Source organism: Alosa sapidissima, chromosome 9, assembly GCF_018492685.1.
Source record: "Alosa sapidissima isolate fAloSap1 chromosome 9, fAloSap1.pri, whole genome shotgun sequence".
NCBI classification, from domain to species: Eukaryota; Metazoa; Chordata; class Actinopteri; order Clupeiformes; family Clupeidae; genus Alosa; species Alosa sapidissima.
The window spans coordinates 16,978,956-17,001,439 of NC_055965.1; the positions used below are offsets into that span (position 1 = coordinate 16,978,956).

A 22,484-nucleotide genomic window follows, 5' to 3' on the forward strand; every position below is an offset into this window, starting at 1 on the left:
GCTGTTACCGAATTCAATCGCCTCCCAAGCCATAGTGTGGTTATGGACTTCTCCTTTGGCAATGCAAAACAATTAGACACATTTCATAAATAAGGTAGTACCTCTGCCGAGAACAAAAATTGAACTGGATTTACTTAATTTTATTATGTATTTTATTGTGATTTTATCGGTTGCAGATAAATGAAATGTCTAGAATTAGTCCAGCACTTCTCTTTTGGTTTGCAAAATTGACTCATGTCGTGGTTACCCAATTTGATCAAATAATTCCAATGAAATTGTTTAAATTATTCCAATGAAATTGGAAATGAAAATTGGAAATTCCAATGATAGGCCTACTTTGTCAATACCTAACGCACTCATGGTGGGAACAAAGCATTATTAATCTCAACGCATAATATAACTTAGCCCAAATTCTAGGTTTCTAAGCATAACCCTCTTTAAGTAGGCTTAACCCATGTCAGAATTTGTGTTCTTATCTCCTCTTGACGCTAACGGTCTGTTATAGAAAAATATCCGATAATACCGAACGTTTAAGGCCCATTCAAGTGAATGGAGCATTCTGCAGCATTATGAAGAGCCGTGTAATAAATTTGCCTTACTGACTAAGGTTGTGTTTTGTTCAAAACTAGACTGTATTACTCATGTAATTATAGAGTAATATGGTACGCACAACTGCATCCTCACACTTTTCACTAAACAGTGGAGGCTGTGAGCTATATGCATTGTAGTCAAGTAAGTAATCTATATTATCTAAAGAATATGCAAGTACTTACCAGGAATAGGTCTCAGATAGCCGAAGTTTCCAGACTGGAATGAGTGATAGACAGACAGAGGGAGATTATCAGGTTAATGTGCAACTCGAACATGAAGTGATATTCACAAAATCAAACGACCCTCTTTATTCTAGATAAAGTTACAAATTAAAAGAATAAGATTACCAATTAAAACTGTAGGTCTAGCCTATTGTTTTTCGCACCTCAAAGTTACATTGCTGTCTGTGCCTGGACTGACAGCCAAGCACCTTACCTCACACAGTGAATCATACTTGCCATGTTCAGACAGATAAATGACATGCAACGCAAACATCAGGCACACAAAGTAGACAAACTTGGGGCGGTGAAGTACCGCAAATACAGCTCTCTCCACGTCCTCCATGCCCTTACTGTTAATGTGCCACTGATATGTTTATGTCAAGTATCTACTAGCGTCACTCTAATCTTTGATAATGTGCTGTTAAGACCAACTTAAAGTAACTGAGATGGTAGAATGACCATTAGACATGGGCCTATTTTATAGTGCTGCAAAGGCTTACTGATGACTCATTATTGCTGTCATAGGCCTACACATGTGTGACAGATGTAAATTATATTTACTTTTAAAATATTTTAATCGGTAACCAATCAGCATTTAGAAATACCATAGAAGAAGTGTGGAGTAGATCTGCACCGGAAGTTGGAGGGAGAAGGGGAAGATACGTGGAGAGAGAGAAAAGCGGTAACGTGTGAATGGCTGCGATAGGAAGATATAATTAAGAAGAACGGTGTTAATGTTCAGTATTAGTAAAGTTTAAGTGAGTAGCGCAAAGTTCTGTTTGCCTCCTGGCTTTTGGAGTGTGTAAGCTTACGTGCGAGTGTGAGGCTCAGTGCACCTGCCGAGGGAAGGAGAGTTAAACTATCGTTTGCGAGTTGGCTAGCTGATATTGGGCTCCCCACGCTGCTAAGTTCACCGGTTCCCTGCCAACCACAGACTGCTCCACGACGTCAGCGGCCGGGTGAAAGTTAAAGTGACAACGTGAGGTGAAGTAACCTATTTTTGTGTCATTTGCCAGCAACTATATTGCGAGTGGACTTTCATTTTTGTTTATTTTTGCTACCGTGGAATAGCTCCTGCTAGAACTGAAACGAAGGATTTTTGCTATTTGTTTTGCTACTTTGTTAACGGCTACAGACTGTGTAAAGAAGAGGAAGTTAATCTAATAATTTTTGTTAAACCATACAGACTGAATTACAAGGAGCTCATTTGAACACTTTCGTTTTGAATTGGGTATTTTGGACTGAGACATTTTATGCCCAAAGCAGTACATTGATTATTGTAACACGTTATCTTTGTTATTATGGCAAATGTTATTGTACAATTTTGCTAATAACTGTTAGTAGGCTACTTCAAGGTTGAATAGTATATTCTGACATTTGTGACATTGAACTGAAGGGTTCCATATTGAATTCATTGAACATTAAGAATAGCATTATTTGAGCGCTCGGCATCTAAAGGTTGGCCAACCATTTTGTGTGTTATACATTTGTCAAGAGTGAGGGGTAAACTCATTGATTGTTTTGATTGACAAAATATTTTATTTCATTGTATTTTATCTCATATCTTTCTACAAGTGCGATAGTATAATAAACCAGCACTTATTTTCTAATTTTCAAATACTGTTTCCGCTGGGGAGTTCTTAATTTTGATTTCAGGTAATCGTCTCTGGAGTAGGGGCGTCTCATTCTCTGCTGTCAGAATAGTGTAGTTTGGGGACAACACAGGGTAAGTGACACTTAACAAACCCACACTTATGAACGTGTTATGCTCTTTAGGTCATCACTGTGACACTGAAATCCTGAAGCCTAAACTATTCTATTCATCTAGTGAAAGCAGCATAGGTCTGAGGCGAATTGACTTGGGGGTTAGGGACACAGATCTTGTAATTTCCAGTCATCCAGGGAACAGGCGTAACCCTTACTATGCGGATGTAGATTCCGTCCGCTACATATTGGCGTCACGAACAGGATTAAATCCTTAACATTGAAACATTGTAGTTTATTGGCTATTTCATAATGGACATGGAAGAGTTACAAAAGCAGTTTCAAGATCTTCAAACAACGGTTGCAGAGCAGACAGCCCGGCTAGGGGAACAGGCAGCACTCCTTGCTCAAGCTAGGCAGGATCAGAGAGAGGCGTTGTCGATGGCAAAGACCGTTATTGAACAACAAAACAAAACTCCAGCAGCCTTGTATATTCCAAGGGAAAGAAAATGTTCTGATTTCACCGGCAGTCCGTCCCAGGGTGAACCATGTGTAGAGGAGTGGATAGTGTCCATGAAATCCTGCTTTAAGATTTCCAGGGTCCCTGAGGAAGATAAGATTGAGTTGCTAAGACAGCACCTCAAGGGTGAGGCAAAGCTGACCGTCAAGTTTATGTTGAGGGAAGACACTACAGACGTACAGAAGGTCTTTGAGGTGCTTGAGAAGACATATGGAGACAAGGTCCCCATTGGTACCCGTCTTAAAGAGTTTTATGATAGGAAGCAATTGCTTGGTGAGAAGATACGTGCGTATGCCTATGATCTGCAGGAAAAGCTGCGTAGACTGAAACGGCGAGACCCGGAGCGCATTCGAGATTCTGAAAAAATGCTAAAAGAACAGTTTGTGCTCGGCCTCCGAGATGATTTCTTACGCCGTGAAATGAAGAGACAAGAAAAACAACAACCGGCTGAGACTTTCCTCGACCTTATGCATGCTGCCATTATATGGTCTGAGGAGGAAGAGGCCCCTGCAGCTGGTGCGGCCAAGGGTCCAGTGCGAGGAGCTGTTCATTCTACAGTTGCTGAAGAAGCATCTTCCCCACTGACACTTAATTCGCTCCATGCAGCTATTCAAAGTCTTGCTACCCGCCAAGAGGAGCTCTTCAAAATGGTTCATGGCATGGAGCAGGCTACAACGCCTAGTAGATCTAGCAGGCCACCACTAAGGGATGGTGAAGGAAGACTTGTTTGCTACACCTGCAACCGACCAGGTCACACAAGCCGCACATGCAATCAGGCCAAGCAAGGTGAACATAGAGTGAAGATGGCGGCCCTTACTACAACAGAAGTGGGCCAGGTCGAGGATATTATACAAAACCCCGGTGCCTCGACTTCTGCTGACATCAAGACAGTGTCTCAAACAAATGGGAGAGGTTCAGTGTGTTCTTCTAGTAGTGCTTTCGGTGATTGCTTCACAATTGATGTTTTGATAGATGGGGTGAAGACCAGTTGCCTTCTTGACACTGGTTCTGAGGTTACCACCATCCCTGAAAGCTATTTCAGGGAACACTTTGGAAAAACAGAATCTTCGCTGTCGCCAGCTAAATGGGTTTGCCTCACGGCAGCTAATGGCATTGAAATTCCAGTTGTTGGGTGCCTCGAAGCAGACATTGAGTGTATGGGTAAGGTGTTGAGAGGTCGATGTGTTTTCGTGCTGAAAGACAGTTGCAGTAGTGCAAAGGAAAGGAAGGCAGTGCCTGGTATTTTGGGTATGAATGTGGTAGGAGAGCTTAAAGGCCTTTTCACTGATTTCAAAGGTATCAAGAAATTGGACCGAGGTACAGCCAAGACAGGGGAGGCTAGTCTTAGTCGTGTACTGGCCACTATTGAAGAGGGTGAAAGGTGTGTGGGCCCAAGCGGTTGGATTGGATATGTAAAGGTGGCAGGGAAACGAGCCGTTACCATTCCTCCTTTCAGCGAAAAAGTAATTGAGGGGCGCTGTAGGATACCCCCTAAGGTAAAGTGTAAGGTGCTGGTTGAGGCCTCTACCAGTATGAGTCTCCCTCGTGGTCTACTAGTGGCAAATGTCCTAGCTCAAGCTGCTGAAGGGAAAGTACCAGTACGCCTACTCAATTCAAGTGAGAAGTCCATCACATTGTTCCCGAGATCCAGAGTGGCAGAGCTGAGTAAACCAGATGAAATTGTACCAAGGGAAGTAGTGACTGTGGAGGAGGTGGAGGGAGGAGTCTATGTGAGGGAGATTAGACACGGAAGTGTCCAGTCGACAGAGGGAACTGGACCACTCTCTGTGCCGGTGCAGGCCAATCTCCAAGGGCTGACGCCACCTCAGGTGCTGAAGTTAAACAACCTATTGGAAAAACATCAAGATGTCTTCTCCCAACATAACAGTGACTTTGGATACACCACCACTGTGACTCATCATATCCAGACTGGAGATGCAAGACCAATCAAGCAGAGGCATCGACGTGTTCCGCCACATATCTTTCAAGAGTTCAAGAAACATGTGCAGGACCTTGTGGCACAAGGGGTTCTCAAGGAAAGCTGCAGCCCATGGGCCTCCCCTGCTGTGATTGTCATCAAACGAGACAAGTCGGTACGATTCTGCTGTGATTATCGAAAATTGAATAGTGTGACGTTGAAGGATGCTTACCCTTTGCCGAGGGTGGAAGAGTCGTTAGATGCCCTTGGTAAAGCAAAGCTCTTTTCATCCCTTGATTTGACAGCAGGCTATTTCCAAGTAGCAGTTCATGAAGATGATCAGGAGAAGACTGCCGTCACTACGCCATTTGGCCTATATCAGTGGACTCGGATGCCATTTGGCCTATGTAACGCCCCCGCCTCATTTCAACGGCTTATGGAAGTGGTGTTGGGTGATTTAGCATTTGATGTCCTACTGATATACCTTGATGATGTGTTAGTGTTTTCTAGTGACTTTGATAGCCACTGTGAGAAACTAGATCTTGTGTTCAGTCGCCTTAAGGAACATGGGCTTAAGCTGAAGCCGAGCAAGTGTTTCTTGCTGAAGACGGAGGTTAAATTCTTGGGCCATATTGTGTCAGCAGCAGGTGTTCAGGTAGATATGGAGAAGGTTAAAGCGCTCCAAGATTGGCCTACTCCTAAGAATGTGAAAGATGTACGGCAGGTTGTTGGATTTATGTCATACTACAGGCGATTTGTCCCAAATTTTGCTCAGTTGGCTAAGCCGTTGCATTCATTAATGGGAAAGATAAAGAGGGGAAAGGGAGAACATCCTGTCCCTTTTGTTTGGAGCGGAGAATGTCAGGGGGCTTTTGATAATCTAAGGGGATGTCTTATGTCTTCTCCAGTACTTGCATACCCAGACTTTTCGCTTCCCTTCACCCTTACTACGGATGGAAGTTTACTTGGATTGGGAGCGGTGCTCAGTCAGCGGCAAGATGGGGTAGAACGCGTTGTAGCATTTGCTAGTCGGGGCCTCAGGGGTTCAGAGCGAAATGACAAACATTATAGTGCATTTAAGCTCGAGCTACTAGCCCTTAAATGGGCAGCTACGGAAAAATTTCGGGATCTCTTAATGTATTCCAAGTTCACTGTCGTGACCGATCATAACCCGCTTCGGTATCTGGAGACTGCTAACCTTGGTGCAGTAGAGCAGAGGTGGGTCGCTCAGCTAGCGGAGTATGATTTTGATGTGCATTATAAGCCAGGAAGGGAGAACACGAATGCAGACGTACTGTCCCGGATTCCCCAGACACAGGAGCCAGAGGTTGCTGACAACGACAAAGACTTCCTGGTCATACAGGCTGATGAGGTACGTGCCTGTCTATGGCCTGGACAAGAGGTGGGCACAAGAGGGCCTGATGTGCATGCTGCCTCTCAAGCTGCCGTCACAGCAAAAGTTTATGGACATAGCTGGGAAGAGCTCCAGCAACTCCAGGCCGATGATCCTAGCGTGGGCCCACTGGCAATTGCGGTAAAAAGAAATGCCCGTCCCAATAGGCACCAACTACAGGAAATGCCACCTGCACTGAAAAGGTTATCTTCTCAATGGGAACGGTTGAAGATACGCTATGGTGTGTTATTCCGTTGCTTGTGTGACCCGAGGGATGGAGAAGAGGTGCACCAGCTGGTGTTACCGGAGTGTCTGCAGAAACATGTGTTCAGTATGGAGCATGAGCACGGAGGTCACTTCAGTGACAGAAGCACACTTGCACGAATGAGACGGAGTTACTACTGGCCTTCGATGAGCAAGGATGTCCAGGGCTGGGTAAAGCAATGTAAACGCTGTGCATTAGCTAAGGATGTCTTTCCAAAAATCCGAGCCCCAATGACATGCACCAATGTGACCACACCATTAGAGGTGTTAGCCATGGACTACACCTTCCTGGAGAGGTCGGTGGGAGGCTTTGAGAATGTTTTAGTTTTAACTGACATGTTCACGCGTTTTACCATTGCTGTCCCGACTAAAGATCAGTCTGCAAAGACTACTGCCAGGGCCATTGTTAGACACTGGTTCGTGTATTATGGCTGCCCAGCCAGGCTTCACTCAGACCAAGGGCGCAACTTTGAAGCAAGCGTCATCAAAGAACTCTGTCGCATTTATGGCATCTCCAAAAGTCGCACCAGCCCGTATCACCCCCAGGGCAATGCTCAATGCGAGCGATTTAATAGGACGATGCACGATATGCTTAGAACTTTGCCATCAGAGAAAAAAGCCAACTGGAAGGAGTATCTCCCCGAACTAGTGATGGCTTACAATAGTCACGTTCATTCCTCGACTGGATACTCCCCTTTCTATCTCCTCTTTGGAAGAGACGCTAGATTGCCCCAGGATGTGTTGGGGGGAAAGGACTTGGAGCAGGGTGATGTTGATAACCTTGATAATTGGGTGTTTGACCACCATGAGAGGCTGAAGGTGGCGGCAGAGGCAGCCAGAACTGCCGCTCAGGATTCCTCTTGGCGGCGCAAGCGGCTCTATGACCGGACGTCCCGTGCTGCACTTGTCAGGCCAGGTGACCGGGTGCTGCTGAGGAACCACCGACCAAGAGGAAGGAACAAGATTCAGGACAAATGGGAATCAGGGGCTTATCTAGTTGTCAAGCAGAATCAGCCTGACTTGCCGGTGTTCACAGTCAAGCCAGAAGCTGGGGGTCCTTCCAAAGTAGTGCATCGTGATCAAATGAAACATTGCACCTTTCAAACACCAGTTAGAGAGAATATTGCACCCAGGCACAAAAGGGTTGAATGTCATTCAGACACTGAACCTGTAGATTTAGTGTACATTCCTCACACACTTCAGGACATACCAACACCGGATGAGGGTACGGGAGGTAGTCTGGGGGAATTACAGGATGTAGGGCAGGAAGCAGTTTATGATGCTAGTGGGGGAGAGGGGTCCGCACCTGGGGATTTACCTGGGGACTTATCTGGGGAAGCAGATGACTCAGGGTCAGATAATGAAATTGACAGACCGAGACGCCCACAGAGAAGCACTAGGGGTCAAATACCAGTGAGGTATCGTGAGGGATATGTTATGAAGTGAAATACTTTTTTTTTGGCCTTATTGATTTGAGACTTTACGTTTGTTTTGTCTGAAAGCATACAGTAACTGAAATGTGTGTGAGAAAAAATGCTTATTTAGACCCAATGTAATCCCTACATTTCTGCTGTATTGATTGACTGAATTCTGTTCTATTCTTGTAGAGTCCCTGGTGCCGGTGGAGAAGTCTCTGGTATGGCAGGGTTTGAAGGGGGGGAATGTGACAGATGTAAATTATATTTACTTTTAAAATATTTTAATCGGTAACCAATCAGCATTTAGAAATACCATAGAAGAAGTGTGGAGTAGATCTGCACCGGAAGTTGGAGGGAGAAGGGGAAGATACGTGGAGAGAGAGAAAAGCGGTAACGTGTGAATGGCTGCGATAGGAAGATATAATTAAGAAGAACGGTGTTAATGTTCAGTATTAGTAAAGTTTAAGTGAGTAGCGCAAAGTTCTGTTTGCCTCCTGGCTTTTGGAGTGTGTAAGCTTACGTGCGAGTGTGAGGCTCAGTGCACCTGCCGAGGGAAGGAGAGTTAAACTATCGTTTGCGAGTTGGCTAGCTGATATTGGGCTCCCCACGCTGCTAAGTTCACCGGTTCCCTGCCAACCACAGACTGCTCCACGACGTCAGCGGCCGGGTGAAAGTTAAAGTGACAACGTGAGGTGAAGTAACCTATTTTTGTGTCATTTGCCAGCAACTATATTGCGAGTGGACTTTCATTTTTGTTTATTTTTGCTACCGTGGAATAGCTCCTGCTAGAACTGAAACGAAGGATTTTTGCTATTTGTTTTGCTACTTTGTTAACGGCTACAGACTGTGTAAAGAAGAGGAAGTTAATCTAATAATTTTTGTTAAACCATACAGACTGAATTACAAGGAGCTCATTTGAACACTTTCGTTTTGAATTGGGTATTTTGGACTGAGACATTTTATGCCCAAAGCAGTACATTGATTATTGTAACACGTTATCTTTGTTATTATGGCAAATGTTATTGTACAATTTTGCTAATAACTGTTAGTAGGCTACTTCAAGGTTGAATAGTATATTCTGACATTTGTGACATTGAACTGAAGGGTTCCATATTGAATTCATTGAACATTAAGAATAGCATTATTTGAGCGCTCGGCATCTAAAGGTTGGCCAACCATTTTGTGTGTTATACATTTGTCAAGAGTGAGGGGTAAACTCATTGATTGTTTTGATTGACAAAATATTTTATTTCATTGTATTTTATCTCATATCTTTCTACAAGTGCGATAGTATAATAAACCAGCACTTATTTTCTAATTTTCAAATACTGTTTCCGCTGGGGAGTTCTTAATTTTGATTTCAGGTAATCGTCTCTGGAGTAGGGGCGTCTCATTCTCTGCTGTCAGAATAGTGTAGTTTGGGGACAACACAGGGTAAGTGACACTTAACAAACCCACACTTATGAACGTGTTATGCTCTTTAGGTCATCACTGTGACACTGAAATCCTGAAGCCTAAACTATTCTATTCATCTAGTGAAAGCAGCATAGGTCTGAGGCGAATTGACTTGGGGGTTAGGGACACAGATCTTGTAATTTCCAGTCATCCAGGGAACAGGCGTAACCCTTACTATGCGGATGTAGATTCCGTCCGCTACACATGCAGGCAAGCAGGCACATGCACAACCTCGGTCAACCTCGACCTTCTGTTTTTAGTGGTTGGTTATGTTTGGCTCCGGCAGATTTTGAGATATCAAAGTGATTCTGGTAAGTGCTCCAAACAAACACAATAACTGTTTTCAGACATGTCCGACCCTTCGGGGGAATCAGATTTAATATAGGCTGTTGTTAGACGTGAATGGTGTTGTTAAGATAGGCTGTTTTTATTTGTTAAGGGTGGGTGACAGATGGGTGTGCAACTGTGCATACCAAAACATTCATTCCTGTAGGTGTCATTCATTCCAGTGCTGCTAATATACACTATGTCAAACGTTTGGGGTCACTTAGACATTTCCATTCCACTCCATTATAGACAGAATACCAGCTGAGCAGTTGCATTGCTTTTTTAATCAGGGCAGCAGTTTTCAGATTACATTATGTACTTACATAGGTTAATTAGAAGCACAAAACCCGTTGCCATTGACAGCAGTGATTATACTTTGCCGGTGATTATGTAAGGGATAGCCTAATGCCCGACGAGGTGTCCATTATCAGAAATAAATGGACGACGCGGAGGCGTGCTTCCAAGAAGTCCATTTATTTCTGATAATGGATGCATCGAAAGGGCATTATCCCGTTTATACCATGGTCACTTAAGAAATAAATAAATATGAAATCAATTATCAATACTAAATGAGTTTTAGAGCTAAAATCGTTAGTTTTTCAGCTGTTTAGGGGAGACCGTTGCTGGTTGGAACACTTTTCACTCTCGGTTATATTTCTCCGTCTTACAATGTGTTGAAATGGTCAAATTGTGATTAACTGAAAGCTTGGGATCTCAGCTACAAAATGTATACATTCAATGTCAACAAATGATCCCTTGTTTTGAGTTATTTATGATTAAAGTGGTGTTGTGCATGTGTGCCAACCTGCCCCATGCACGGGGTTGGTTGGCACATGTGGTCGGGGTTGGTTGGAACACACATGTTATAGTCCTTTGCCGTACTCCTTTTGGTTTTGTTTGAAGTGCTCATCTATATCACTGCCTGTAGGGCTTTGCTGATGTCTTTCCTGTGTGTTTTTCTTCAGTAGGGCCCACCGTCAAAACCAATTTGGTCCCTACCGATTTTTTTTTAACTTAAAATGTTTAAAAATGCTTAAAATGCTTCCAAATGTAAAACTATGTTTAGTAATTACAATAACTATGTTAAAATAAAGATTGATGATGTTTTTATGCATAAAATACAAAGTTTATAGATTTGTCACAAAATAGCCATAGGGAATGTATGTGCCAACCAACCCCAAAATCAGTGTGCCAACCTGCCACGCCCACATTAGGTTAAACTTTTTTGCACAAATGCTGTTAGCCTGCTAATATCAGTCACCTCAGGTTTTCAAACTTCATTTTAAACTATAGATGAGTCCCCTAGCAATCAATTATAATCAATATTTTTTTTTTTTATCCCTAACTATTACACTTCTAGGATGTATTTAGTGGGAGGTGCATATTCTAAGTTTTGACACTACAAAATTAAAAAGTTGTTCTCACCTAAAGGGTTAATGACCTGGAGACCAGTTACATACGTGAGTTTACACTACTCAATAAGGCCGTCAGTTTAGTGTTGGAATTTTGTTGCAGCTCCCTCTAGTAGCCTGGATATTAACAGTGTTTCAACCTGCCCCTGTTCCAACCAGCCCCGGTCTCTCCTACAGTTGATTCCATTGTTGTGAAGCCTGCCTCCAGGCTCAACCGTCGTCCTACTATCGAGTTACCATTCATAAGCACTGATATGGAACGGTGATAAAACTTATTTTTACCAGATCTACTTCATAGGTGTAGTATATCACTTTTTAAACGACACCCTTTTCAACCTAGACCATGGTATAGGCTAAATAGATTTCACAGACCACTAAACGTTGGGAAGGCCCATTCATGTGAATGGAACTTTCTGCAGCACTCTGAAGAGGCGTGTAATAAACACGGTTAATATCTAGGCAATTGAAAGGTATATGGTGTACTGTAAATCCACATAAAACATCATTGTTAGGTAGAGACTAGTTAATTAGTCAGTTAATTAGTCTAGACAGTGTCCTACTGAGGAAAAACATAGAAAAGACACCAGCAAAGCTTTACAGGCAGTGAGATCAGCACTTAAATGAATCATTAAAAAACCCCAAAAAGAAGTATGTCTGGGAGCTGGCATTGTCCAGTGATGGGATGATTGTGATGAGTGTGCATACCAAAACATTAATTCCTGTGTCATTCATTCCAGGGGTATTGTGCAAACCATATTTTTGGGTGGGCACTGTGCTGAGCTGAGCAGTTGCATTGTTTTTTTAATCAGGGCAGAAGTTTTCACATTACATTATGTGCTTACATACTACATAGGTATTACATTATGTACTTGCATGGATGGACAACTAAGTGCGCTGGGGCACAGACTCAGAGAGGGGTGGCACATAAACATAACACGTGAAAAGTAAAATACATATTACAATGTGTTACCCAAGCAGTCACTCTGTTGAACACTCAGAAACAGCCCCACCCTTACACTGAACAAAGTCAATCAAAACTGTTCTGCTCATCTACCTCATGTGTACTTCGGTCTTACAGTTACAATATTGTTATTAATATATTATCATTGCACTGAACTGCCTTGTGCTATATTTATATTTAATCTTAAATGTTTCCTCTAGATTTTTTTTTTACCAGTGACGGGAGGCATAGAGGAAACACTGTTATACCTTAGTCTATACTGATATTGCACTATTCCCACCTTTTCAATTGTACATTGCATCTTGCCTGTGCATCTTGTATTGCATCTTGCCTGTGCTTGTTGAGGTGTCCACGACTATGGCAACCTTGACAGGGACAACAAGCAGGCGGACATCCTAATTGATCTTTGAGAGCAAAGATTAACCGGAGTCAAATTCCTTGTTTGTTTACGCAAACCTGCAATAAAGCTGATTCTGCCTTAGATTCAATACTAAATGTTGTGCCCTTTATAACTAAACGGTTTATTTTATATAGGCTAAAAAAGGTAGATGCAATGCAACAAGAAATAAAGTATTTTCAAGTAAAACAGTTGCCAATTAGAATAAAGTTTTCCACCATACAGTATAGGCATATAATGATACACTACAATTTATGTGAATGGTTTGAAGAAGATGGATGGATAGACAGTTGGATGGAATGTGCCTTTGAGTATAGACCCTTTCATGGAATTTTCATGCGTCCTATTGTTGACGTCAGTTGGCCCCAGAAGGTTTCCGGTTTTAAACTTCAAGGCTTCTGATACATTGTAGCCTAACGGCAACGCATGGATGTGTCTGCTCAACGAAAATGTCAATATCGAAACGAGGAGCGTGTTGTTCTGTGGTTGGGTGTTGCCTTAGACCAGGAACAAATTTACTGTCACAAATTAAGGTCTACCGTTTTCCAAAAGAAAACGTTCAGCGTGATGCTTGGATAGCTGCTGTCAAGCGAGATGGGTGGATACCAACAAGCAACTCAAGAATTTGCAGCATCCATTTCATATCAGGTAGGATTCATCGCTTACACAGAAAAGCTGATTTGTAGGCTATACAGTGCTCATTTAAATTAAATATGGTGTCAGTTTCATTTAGATAGCCTACCGTCATATGTAGGCTAAATTAGGCTACTTTAACGATACAATTAGCCTTTAGCGATACAATCGCGATAACATGGCGTTTGGCATTGCTTAGCAACTTCTAACTTACTGACATGCCAGGGTTATCCCGCAGCCATAGGCACACAGTTAAAACGAATACAGTGTAATACATTGACTTAGCATAGATTCATGAAGTTATAAAAACGAATACAGTCTAATACATTAACTTAGCATAGATTCATGAAGTCATTTCACTTAGCCACTTAAATTGTTCTAGCGATGCCATCGCGACATTGATAACACCATGTTCGGCCTTGCTTGCAACATAGTAACAGTTATGCCTGCCGGGGTTACCCATCCCGCTACCATGTTATGCACATCTAGTGAAAACTAATGCTGTCTAGGCCCTAATACACAGACTTATGAAGTCAATGAAGTTAATGTTCATAAACGTCTTTACAGAGTTGTGTTTAAATAGTCACTTAGGCAGCTAGAGAAGTTTGACATAGATGGTCTTCAAAACACTACTAGGCCTACTGCATTTATTGATATATTTTTTTGTCTTTATGCAGGGAAGCCATCCAATGACCCTTTGAGTCCTGATTATGCTCCAACCCTTTTACCCCATAACCAAAAGCAGCCACAGTCACATACAAACAGTTGGCGAGATAACTCAGGAGATCATGGATGTACTGTATGCCTACAAGATTATCAATCACAATCTCATTGTGACATATCTGTTGGAACCGATCTATGTATGACAGAAATAGATAATTTGCAGAAGGAAAATGCTGCATTAAAAGACAAAGTGGAGACTCTTGAAAAACAATTGCAGGCGCTCCTCGGTGAGAAAGCAGAATTAGGCCTATTGGATTTAAACAATGACAAAATAATTCATTTTCACACTGGACTGCCATCGTCAAAGGTGTTTTTCACTTTGCTCACTTTCCTTACCACTGCCTGGATCCCATCTTCAACATTACTCACACCAGCTTTGCAGTTTTACCTGGTGCTCATGAAATTGCGACTTGGGTTAACACACACAGATCTTTCCTATAGATTTCATTGTAGTGTTGGAACAGTCTCTGCAGTATTTCAAGATTGGCTGAATGTAATGGCTCACCGTTTGAAATGTTTAATTCACTGGCCTACAAAACAGGAAGTACAGAACAACCTGCCAGCCATGTTCAAATGCCATCCATTCGATTCTGTGAGGTGTATCATAGACTGCAGTGAAGTGTTTGTTGACCGGCCTACATCACTTGATGCAAGAGCTTTAACTTACTCCAACTACAAATCACACAACACCATCAAATTTCTCATTGCTGTCAGTCCAACGGGAGCAGTTACCTTTGTGTCTAAAGCATGGGGCGGTAGAGCCAGTGACAGAGTCATAACCCAGTCATCGAAATTAGAAGAGGGAGACATTGTTTTGGCTGACCGAGGGTTCAACTTCCCACAGTATTTTTCTTCCAAAGGTATGCAGCTTCTTATCCCTGCTTCAACACGTGGAAGAACACAGCTGTCAGGGGCGGAAGTTACCAGGTCAAGGCAGATTTCAAGAGTTAGGATTCATGTTGAAAGAGCAATTGGACGCATAAAAAATTACCGCATATTGCACAACACTCTCCCAGTCAGCCTTGTGAAAGGAAGATTGAATGACTCCATGTCAACTATAGACAAAATAATACTTGTTTGTTCAGCTTTATCCAACTTGGATAAGCCTTTAGTTCGTCAAATGTCTTTTTTTTGGTCAAAAAAGTGGACTCGTGTGAATTTTTCCATTTGTATCATTTAATCACACTAGCAAAATACAACAATGCCTCAATTATATGTTAGATTACTAAATCAATGCTAAATATTTATTTTGTATTATATATTATTATTATTACACTACTTATAGTATGACTACATTTTAACACTGTATTTAATAATTTCTAATTTAGTAATATTAGCATTCATTGAGAATTTGGAATATTTTTGTGCAGTCTAGGCATTTCCACTGCTTATGCGGATGCCTTTTTAGGCCTAAACACTGCAGGTGGAATACTTTTTGACAGACTCTGCATTGTGTCACGTTTGTTTTAAGGCCTCTTTTACATGGGCACGTGGTCTGAGCCATTTCAAATTGTTTTTTGAGTTTTTGTGTGCAAATTTCTTTCAGTATGTGCTGTCTGTAAAACAGGTCAAGAGTTGGTTTGGTATGAGCCCAGTCTTCTTCAGAAAAGGGTATTCTCTGAACATGGCTCTCTTTTGTAGTCCAGACTACAAAGTATGATGTTTTAACATCACAAATTGCCATTTGCCCTTGTATTTGTGTGTAATATGCATGGCTTTTCTTAAGTTGATAATTAGCTTGGAGACAAAAATCTTGCCTACCTACTGCCTGACTTAGAGTCGCATGTGCATATTTTGCTGGGCATTTTATTTCAAGTACTACTGGAGTGCAGCACCTGCAATGCACCAACCCATCTGAGCTTGCTCCTAAGTGGGGATATTTGGGATTAACCACCAACCCAACTTCATAAACTTGAAGACCCTCATGACTGGCCGTCTGACTTGAAATAAATGCTGCTCTTGCCTTATTTTCATTGTCTCTACCCCAAGATGTAGCTGCTGTACCTTTAGTGGATGTGTACCCCATACTCTTTGATGTTAGACTAACCTGAGCAGTTTTACATTTTACCACATAATTAAATTGACTGGCAGTAATTCTCCCCTCCCTGTGCTGAAACCATTGTTTGCAAGAGGACTGTCCCTGTGTACTTTCCTGGAGCTTTTTGCAATTGGACACATTAAACAATGATGGAATAGATTGCATTAGATAATCAAGCTGACTTTCAAGTTCAGGTGTTAAAAGGGAACAGTATCTCTCATTAAATAAATATGTAAGCGGCATTGGAACATCCATGGCCCCTTCTGCTGGTGCACTACTATCCATAACCTCCATAGCTGTGTGCAGGCCAGATCTGTCATCACTGTTCTCTCCCTGCTGCTCAGTTTCAGATGCACTGTCAGTTTCGCTATCTATGTGCAGACTCATAGTTGTAAACAGTGCACAACCTGGGATGTCCTCCTACAGCAAAATGCAAAATGGGAAAACAGTCCTTTTCCTGTTAGGCTAGTACCACAATAACTAAACTATTCTGTACTCTATAGTTAATCCTCCTGATGAAGAATACAGTATTTTTATCTAATATTTCTGAGTTACCTTCAAGGACTGTAATAGTTTGGTTGGTGATACTGCCAAGATTTCATGGGTGTGCATAGGCTGAATTTGTGCTGCTCTCCTTGTGGCTGGTTTAGAGAAGTCTATGTCTGAAACCAGTTTTGCCTCAATCTATATGAGACAGTATAGACACAGATTGGTAGAACTAAGCACATACTCTACTGGAATTGAAAGAAACCTCAGATGAATAGATTTAACACTCGTTACTTTCGCCAAACATACCTTTTTATTTGGACACAACCACATACACTGTTCAGATGTCACAGACGGAGCGTTTAAACCATTGTGGTAGTACTGCTCCACAGCCACCAGCATGGCTGCGACATGACTACACACTTCTCCTAGTCTAAAAATATAAGAATATCGTTTCACAATTAGGCTACGTTAAGAACCAACCGAATATCATACAACATTTAAAAATGATTTGGTGTTCTTTACAGCCAGCTAGCTAACGTTAGCTCACCCAGCCATGCATGTACAATGTCCACTGATGATCTCACCATCCTTCTTCGCAACAAACCAGGCACAGTAAGTTTTGGAAAGTGTCTGGCCAGCTCCAACTTCACCGTAAACGATACTATATTCATTTGAACTATATGAACACAGCTTTCGGACTTTACCGCTTAAGAAATGGTTGTAAGCTTCCAGGCTACGGTAAGCCTTTACGGCTTCCCTCGTATACACACAGACAGTGTCAACGAGATAATGATACAGATCGGGATATGTAACTTCGGGCAAAAGCTTAAAATCGCTCGAAAACGTGTTGTCACGAAGCGTTTTGTTAAGAGGATCCGGTAAATACAAACCATTTACTGCTAACTTCTGTTCATATCTTATCTGTTCGTCTCTTGGGAGACTTAGAAAATATGAGCTTGTCATTTTGTTTATTAGAAGCTACGTTACCGTTACATTTCCTGTTCCAACGGAAGTATGCTGGGGCCAAGAATCTTTGTTATTGTTTACGTACTTGAAACGGTCCATATCCTTGTAGAATAGAGAGACACAGAGAGAGTTGGCCTAGTTGAGCAGAAAGCAGTTGATACATATGCAAATCAATTTAATTAGCCCATTGTGATGTCATAAGGCCAATGCAAAGTTTATGGGGAAAAATAAGCTTGTTTTTTGTTAATATCTCAAAAAGTATAAAGTTTACAAAAGTGAAAAATACATTGCTCAAGTGTCCTTTTCAAGACCTATGTTACAAAGTTTGAATGAAGTTTCTACGTTAAATGGTTGAAGCTGAATTAGACGCAGAAATTTTGGTTAGGAGAATAATAATAAGAAGAACAAGAAGACTTCGGATAACAGAACAGTGCATTTTCATGCACTTTAATTAGTAGCTTGTTACTTTCGTGTCGCTGGCCCTTGTCGTTTTCGCGGTATTCCCGTTTTTCTGCATTTTTCGGCCCCATTGAAATGAATGGCGGAATGCTGGGCCTCTATGACATCACAGCACCTCATTACTTGCACCTGGAGGAGCTCTACTGCTAGATTTGATTACTTGCACCTGGCAGAGTTCTAAGCCATCTGGCAATGTCTAATGGGCTGGGCTGTCTGTGTATATGAAGGTGTGTGCATGTAACCTTTGACCCGTATGTCCGATTTTCATAAATGAGGTACCGTTGGAATCCTTGAATGAAGCCCAGTTCAATGCCTTGCCAGCACCAAGTGTAAAGGTCATGTAAAAAAAGATGGCAGAGCGCGATCTTTTTTTTAAAGTGAATCCATGTTCATACAGGTCATTTAAAAAATAAAAAAACTTTTTCCCAGTCCATTCAGCCCAATTCAATGCCCAGCTAGCTCGATTCAAACTTAGTCATGTATACAGTTGTATTGATTATAACATTTAAGAAACACACATTCATACAGATATTATGCACATCCACGCAACACTACTATTCAAGTTAAGTTACTCATCATTGCCCGGCAAGAAGTCCACAATCAATTTAATTATCTTGCCACGATCTGTGGAGCTTACAGACAACGTTAAATTACTATAGGTTCTGTATGCTATTTAAAGCCGACCTAACGATGAGTCCCTTCATGACGGTGTGTTGCAATGCATTATGGGTGCTGTGCTGTGATTCGACGGCTCGTCACCTGACCCACCAAACAACGTTGCTTAAACTGAACGTAGAGTAAAAATAAATCGCTACCAAGGCTCCAAATAGCAACACGCTTACACTGTAGCATAATGAGGGTATCTACATGTAAACCGAAGCATTGAGAACTGTGTAAGTCTACAGGTAGTTTATTAAAAAGAAAAACAGTACCGTTCATGTCTCGTCCACATATACAGACGGGCGCCATCTTGGGAAAACAGAACTCTCTGGGATGTGGCGTAAATCCTATGCGTAAATCTCGCATGAAACCTTGTTGCCGGAACAGCAGGGAAGAGAATTGAACGCAACAGGATACACACGGAAGAGGCGGGTTATTCGAACGAATTTGAAGACATCGAAGAACGAACCCTTTTAGTTTGATGGACGTCCTTATCAGTCTATGGTCTAACTTATGAACGTGTTGGGTCAACATCAACGATAAGTAAGTTAGGCTAACGTCTTCTGTTTTTGCACGTTGCGAACGGAGCTCTTCAGTTAGGCTACGCGCCCGGTGTAGGCTCCCTGTGAACTTGTTTGTTTGAAGTGCGTATGTATAGGCTGATATAGGGGAATCGATGCACAGTAGGCTACTTTGATTTCAACTTGGTAGTTGCAGTCTACACGATTAAAAAGCAAGCAAACAACACCTTGCAAATTGTCCTCGCGAATCGAACAAGTGATAGCCTACTTAGTTAAACATATAGCTATCTTCCGCCCGGGCTGAGGTTAATTCAGATTAGGCAAGCAGAGGTCGAAGTTTGTGGCAATCGCCTTGTTGTTTTGTACTTTTAGTTCAGTTTAAAACAAACAACTTAGTATCCAAACAACACCATTCAGATCTAAAACTTCGAAGAAAAAAGTCCACCGGGACATTCGCTTATATCTGTCAATATGAGCCCACTTCATGCTTTATGCGCAACATAGTCTCGCTTAGTAGTGCTTAATAACCTATACAAGAACATCTTCGGTTCCGAAAAAAACCTTCACGACACTTTCATTACTATAGAAGCCCGTTTGCGCCACATAAAAAAAAATCTGATCTATGTTATCTCATTATTGTGAGATACTATCTCGTTATTCTGACATAGTGAGATACTATCTCAACGAAATAGTATCTCATTATTGTGATGTGCTGCTACTGGAAGAAACTGGAATCCATGCATTTCCACTGAATTATTTTTGGAATCTGATCCCTTATCATACCTGTTCATTCTTACTCGTCGCTCGACTTATCGTGACTAAATTCAAGATGGCTGCAAACGCTAAACTTCGTGAAGATTTTTTTAGGTCAATATCACACCGGAATTCTCCTTTAAAGGTGCGATTTGTAGGATTGTTACCGAACGTTCTGTAGGCAAACACTGGTGAACGTTCTCAAGACTACCAGACGCGAGCCTCTTCTGGGTTGCCAGATGTAATGAAGACTTAGCTAACGTTAGTTGACCTGCAGCTGCTTTAAAGGTCACATTCACTGAGAAACCGTTTAATACTTGTTACTTTTGAAATACTATAGCTCACTCCAAGTTGCATATGCATGCTGCACGTGAAAATGATCTTCTACCCCCATTGCCCGCATTAGCCAATGAAAGAAAATACACGGAAAAACAAGCGAATCAGAAAGAGCCCTTCCCAATGACGCCGAAGGGAAACTGACTATTCATGGCCTCGCCCACCTTGGCTTGTGACCGCCTACAGGAAGACTGGAAGATTTTGCGGCTAGGGGATTGTCTCTCTGCAGCTAGTAGGAGCTAACAGCAAGTTGCCAACATGGCAGAAAAAAAATCGTGCCTGTTTTATTTCTGGCAATAACACATCAATGTTGCATGTCCTGCCTTAGAAACATGAGTTGAGGAAGAAATGGTTTGGATTTATCGTTGGAACACCACCACCGAAGTAGTGCAACATTAGTTCTGTGTTCCAATCATTTCGACAACACTCACTGCCTTAGAAAGTGGTTTTGCATCAATGTTATGAAAACCTGGTTCTGTACCGTCATGACGATCGACCACCAGCTCACAGGCTGTAAGTACAAACAAACTTTTCCACCTAACGTCTGTTACAAAATAGCATGTTCATATTCTTCACGTTAGCATGCATGAAAAGGGTACAAGCTAGGCTTAGGCTAGCCTATATTACAGGAAGCTACACCAGGCACGTAACTGAAGTGTTCTGTTCGCGACGTGTAAAATCAGAGAATGCCTAATAGGAAGGGCTCTGGTAAAATCCATTAGAGGAATGGTCTATTTTCCCGAACGTAGCCTACAGGCCACTAACACGCCAGGTGTAGCTACTTCCATTGATTAGGCCTATTGGAAGCTAATTGTTGCAGTACATAACGCGAACGGAATGCTTCAGTTACGTGCCTGGTGTAGCTACACTCATAAGAAACTGACCACACTACCCAGAGATTTAGCTTGTTGAACCTATAATCTTCTAACCTAAGCGTTAAACCACAAATAATAATATTAGCAACAATATTTTATGCTCAACTAAGTACGGGTATTGTTCTAGTCTAAACAGGGAAAATCAAAAACACAATACCCCTGCACTATTAGGCTAAGTTGCTATCACTAGAGCTCAGGTATATACACTTCAGTCTAATTTATGTCTTCTTGCCATTATTACATTGACATACAATGATGTTTTGTTTGATTACTTGCTGTTTACTTAGTGTTTTGTATGTCTTCCAGAGCACATCCTCATGTCAGGCTACACAGCTTTCTAGCCTACATTAGGTCATCACGTTAGAAGCAAAGGTTTGTGATCTAACTTTTATTGTTGTGCTAGTTAGTTTCTAGAAGTCTTTTTCTAGTAGGCTAATACAGGTTCTTATGTGCTCGTCAATGTTTTGGAAAGTCAATTCATGGGTTTCTTCAGGTCACTTTCCACAGGTGTATAAAATCAAGCACCTCGATTATGAATGCAGACTGCATGATGCTTGATTAATACACCTGTGTAAATGGACCTGATGAAACCCATGAATTGCATAACAGATAGAATTGATATTACCGAATGTCTTCTTGTGGGTATGCTACTTAGTACATCATACACCTTACCACAGTCACTAAAATATTTTTGTTTCCATTGTGCCAGTACAGTTTTGTGAGATAGTGAATGTCCTGTGTACTATTAGTATCTTGTAACTTGACAGTAATACACATTTATTTACTTTAGGTACCCAAACAGAATACTTCATGAAAAGTATTGATACAAGCACTTCGGATACACCATGGGCATGGGGGCCTGCTACCTCTACTGCCATCAAGCCTGTTCATCCAAGGCCAGCTAGAAGACCTCGGGTTGATCAAGAGGAGGAGGAGGATGAAAGCGACATCTCCACAATAACACCTGATGGCTCCACCTATGGCCCAGCGCAATTAAAGAGCAATGTAATAAAATCATCACAGCCAACGAATGTGTTTTGTGTGTTGTCCCTTCGGATCCCCAGGACAATACAAGCCGAAACAACAACTCAGACAAACTTTTCCCTAAATAATCCCAGCACCATCTTACAAAGGATCTGTAGGCCAGATGTCTGCATCGTCTGGCAAAAAGAGGACATTGTTAATTCTTTGCATAGTTTGGATGTTCTTGTTTTGTGTTTGTATTATTTTAATAGACTGCAATATTACTATTTGTCAGTGTTTCACGGACCACCTAGCAAAAAAAACAGTAGACCTACTTCAACAGTATATTACACAATAGGCCTTCTTACTGAACCACCTTGCTTATTGTCTTTGCACCTTGCTTATGGTGTCAGAGGATTCATATGATTTAAACTGGCATAGGTTACATCAGTGTTGCAGAACTGTTTGGATTTACATACAAGTTGGT

At 41.8% G+C, this 22,484-nt stretch overlaps 2 protein-coding genes and 1 long non-coding RNA gene across 3 annotated transcripts; all 3 read left to right on the top strand.

Annotated features, from left to right (window-relative positions):
• The first annotated feature begins 2,945 nt into the window (after window positions 1–2,945).
• On the top strand, window positions 2,946–9,540 carry cuzd1.1 (CUB and zona pellucida-like domains 1, tandem duplicate 1). The gene is made up of 4 exons (XM_042102716.1): window positions 2,946–5,669; window positions 6,102–7,686; window positions 8,219–8,247; window positions 9,514–9,540. The coding sequence occupies exons 1-4, from the start codon at window positions 2,958–2,960 to the stop codon at window positions 9,538–9,540; spliced, it is 4,353 nt and encodes a 1,450-aa protein (XP_041958650.1). The 5' UTR covers window positions 2,946–2,957.
• A 3,314-nt stretch (window positions 9,541–12,854) lies between these two features.
• Window positions 12,855–16,105, top strand: LOC121718606. Its single transcript, XM_042103674.1, has 2 exons — window positions 12,855–13,229; window positions 13,892–16,105. Exons 1-2 carry the CDS (start codon window positions 13,031–13,033, stop codon window positions 15,115–15,117), a joined length of 1,425 nt encoding a protein of 474 aa, XP_041959608.1. The 5' UTR covers window positions 12,855–13,030; the 3' UTR covers window positions 15,118–16,105.
• Window positions 16,106–18,408: 2,303 nt separating this feature from the next.
• LOC121718691 lies at window positions 18,409–21,855 on the top strand. The gene is made up of 3 exons (XR_006033989.1): window positions 18,409–18,665; window positions 18,872–19,092; window positions 21,825–21,855. It is a non-coding gene; the product is annotated as an uncharacterized LOC121718691 (long non-coding RNA).
• The last annotated feature ends 629 nt before the right edge of the window (window positions 21,856–22,484 follow it).